This window comes from Propithecus coquereli, unplaced genomic scaffold (genome assembly GCF_000956105.1).
Source record: "Propithecus coquereli isolate 6110/MARCELLA unplaced genomic scaffold, Pcoq_1.0 Scaffold590, whole genome shotgun sequence".
NCBI lineage: Eukaryota > Metazoa > Chordata > Mammalia > Primates > Indriidae > Propithecus > Propithecus coquereli.
In genome coordinates, this window is record NW_012151841.1 from 450,679 (window position 1) to 453,858 (window position 3,180).

Here is a 3,180-nt window from a genome sequence, read left to right on the forward strand (position 1 = left end):
AGGCAGGAGGATCACTTGAGCCCAGGAATTTGAGGTTGCTGTGAGCTAGGATGATGCCACGGCACTCTAGCCCGGGCAACACAGTGAGACTCTGTGTCAAAAAAAAAAAAAAAAGCAGTGGAGAGGCCGGGTGTGGTAGTTCATGCCTGTAATGCTAACACTTTGGGAGTCTGAGGTGGGAGGAACACTTAAGGCCAGGAGTTTGATACCAGCCTGGGCAACATAGTAAGATCCCTCCTCTATAAAAAAATAAAAATTAAAAACAGTTGAGATAGATTTTATGTTGTATAAATGGTATCTTAATAAAGCTTTAAAAAAATAGCAGTGTGTGTCTGTTTAGCATCCCAGATCATTTGTTTTATCATAGATTTCTTTCCAAACTCCTGGGGAGATAGGATTCTATTAATAGTTAGATTTCTTTATGCTGAGAACTTCTATAAAGAGCCTTCCAAGTTATCAGAGTATTAAGTCTTTTAGGAAATCTAGAAAGGAGAGAATTACCATCCAGCTGTCAATGCATGGCCCTCCTCAGTGAGAGCAGGATGATTGTGTGCTTGGAAGTTAGAGGGACCTATTAAATTCACCCATACCGTTTTGTTTGATTCAGCTTTGCCATGCAGGCTATAAAGACTCTCCTCCTCAGAACATTGTGCTGGCAGGAATTCAACATCATGGAAAAGAATAAAGGGTGGACCCTTCTAGAAAGAAAAGATTGCCATCTTCAGGGAGTATTTCTCCTTGCCAAGTAAGGCTTCCTTGTCATGCATATACCCACCTGCTCTAAATTGGCATTGTTTGGGGTATTTATTTCCCTTTTAGTTATCACAGCAACTAAGGTTGAATAACTTTTTCATAATAGAGTGGGTAAATATCCATAATGCCCGGCACATTTTTCAGAGATCCTGGCCCTGCCATACCCTTCTGTATACCAAAGCTGGGCAAAAACTTCAGAGGGTCCCCAGCCCTGAGAAAATGCCCTCTGTATGGAGGCATTTCTGAGAGTCATTCTGTTGGTGTTCTGTTTTGCAGTGCATTGCGGGAAAGAAATCACCACCTTGCACGTAAGGTCATGTACTTGTTAGTCCCGCTTCTTAACCGAGGGAATGATAAACATAAACTCACATCTGCAGGCTTTTTTGTGGAGGTAAGACTCATTCTTTAGAAGCTGGATTCAGGAAGCCTTATAGGAAGCAATACCTGCCTTCCTAGGCTATATCCAAGTAAATAAAAGGCTGAGATCCATTTCAGGTGTGGGATGGAAATATTTTCTGGATTCAAGCCTATTGAACTTCTTCTTTCCACACATTCATTATTCAGTATTCTTTGTGTGCCTATAGGGCTTCACCCTGTAGTATATGTGCTGTACTGTAGAAATTTCAAAGGAAAATATGGATTTTTAAGTTAGTGGGAAGGTAGCTCCCCTCATGAAAAGAGGCTTGAAGGTAATTGCCTTGGCGGATTTCTGGGTTCTTTCAGCTTCTCCAGAGTCCGGTGGCTAGAAGACTGCCTGGCATATACTCCATTGCCCGCTTGAAAAAGTGGCTACACCATGGAAATAATCTTTTTAGGATTCTTGCCCTGAGGGGACTGTGCAATCTTGCCAGACACGAGGAGATGGTAGGAGGGGCCCCTGGACCACTGATTCTTAAGTCACAAATAAAATACCCCAAAAAGATACCAAAGAAACTGATACAGCTGAGGAGGAAAATTGGGTAGCCTGGGGACAGGAGTGGGTGGGAGAAGGTCTTTTTTGCCGCACATCCTTTTGAACCATTTGAATTTGTACCTACGAAATATGCAAGTACTGACTATTAAAAATTAATGAAATTTAAAAAAATAAATAAAAATTATGAGTTACATATATTCATAATATTTGGTACCTGAAATTTGTGTGAGAAGTATGCTCATCATCATCACAACCTCGATAACATTCAGGTATCCCCTTATGCCTTGGGTATATCTGAAGCAAAAATGACAAATGTTAATATATATTAATTCTGGTTGATTATCCAATTAATATCTGTTGCTTTATTCTACTTACTTTTTTACATGAATGTTTTAAATTTTACAACCCTGAGACTGCTTCCTTTCATGAGTTTAGAAGAGCAGAATCCCAGTTCAGAATGTGAAGGACCTCTAAGGGTCCTCAGTCAATTTCTGCTTGAATTCCTGCCAAGGGATCTTTGAGCCTCTGTTTGGATACCTTCCATATTTGGGAACTCACTGTGACCTGAGATATCTGTTCCACTTTTATCATTAGGAGAACTGTTCCTTACAGTGAGCCCAGGCCCACATCCCTAGATCCTTCCTGCCTGATCCCACTTCTGCCCTGTGAGGCAACTCACAACAGCTCTGCTCTCCCCTACATATCAGGCCTGCCAATACTGAGAGAGGACAGTCATGTCCTCTTCTCCATTCTGGACTAGCCAGCCCTACCAAAAATTCAGTAAGCACTAGGTACTGGGTAAAGGTAGGGAGCCCTCCCTTTGGTACCAGGTGACATGCTGTCAGGAAAGGAGGTGATGCATTCCCTTTGGATACACAGACGGAAGACATCAAGAGCCTGTTGCCATGCATCTTAGACAGCTTATATGAAGCCGACGAGAAGATTGTTTTGTTGGCCATCCAGATACTCCTGCGGCTTGTCTGGACAATGGATTTCACTACCCTGGCTACCATGATGAGGACTCTATTCTCCTTATTTGGTGATGTAAGACAATGGGAGAGGAGAGACTTTCAGGGGGAGGGTGGTAATTGGCATAACAGGGAGCAAAAGTTGGTATGGTCGTAAGTACACTCTATTTTATATAGGACTTTTACTTTCAGAGCATTTTCAAATCTCTTAAGACCCTTCCAGGTAACCTGCGATATTGGTAGGGCTGATATTATTGTTTTTTTCAGATAAAAAACTGAGACATAGAAACCTGCTAAGGTACTATCCTACTTCGTGGGATGGGGAAGGAGAAAACATTGTCTTTCTTTTCAAGGATCAGAACTGGGTCAAGATTGTGGAGTGATTGGGAGTGGTGGCTCACACCTGTAATCCTAGCACTTTGGGAGGCCAAGGCAGGAGGATCACTTGAGGCCAGGAGTTTGAGACCAGCCTGAGCAACATAGCCAGAACCTATTCTACAAAAAATAGAAAAAATTAGCTGGGCGTGGTGGCACATACATGCCTGT

The 3,180-nt window shown here is 42.3% G+C and overlaps 1 protein-coding gene across 1 annotated transcript in view; it reads left to right on the forward strand.

Moving 5' to 3' along the window:
- Nucleotides 1-2,709, forward strand: part of MROH8 (maestro heat-like repeat family member 8) — a 34,594-nt gene extending 31,885 nt beyond the window's left edge. The window contains exons 8-10 of the mRNA XM_012658938.1: nucleotides 1,030-1,144; nucleotides 1,477-1,520; nucleotides 2,616-2,709. Of these exons, the coding sequence (XP_012514392.1) occupies nucleotides 1,030-1,144; nucleotides 1,477-1,520; nucleotides 2,616-2,709 (253 nt within the window). The remainder of the gene's footprint in view (nucleotides 1-1,029; nucleotides 1,145-1,476; nucleotides 1,521-2,615) is intronic.
- Nucleotides 2,710-3,180: the final 471 nt, after the last annotated feature.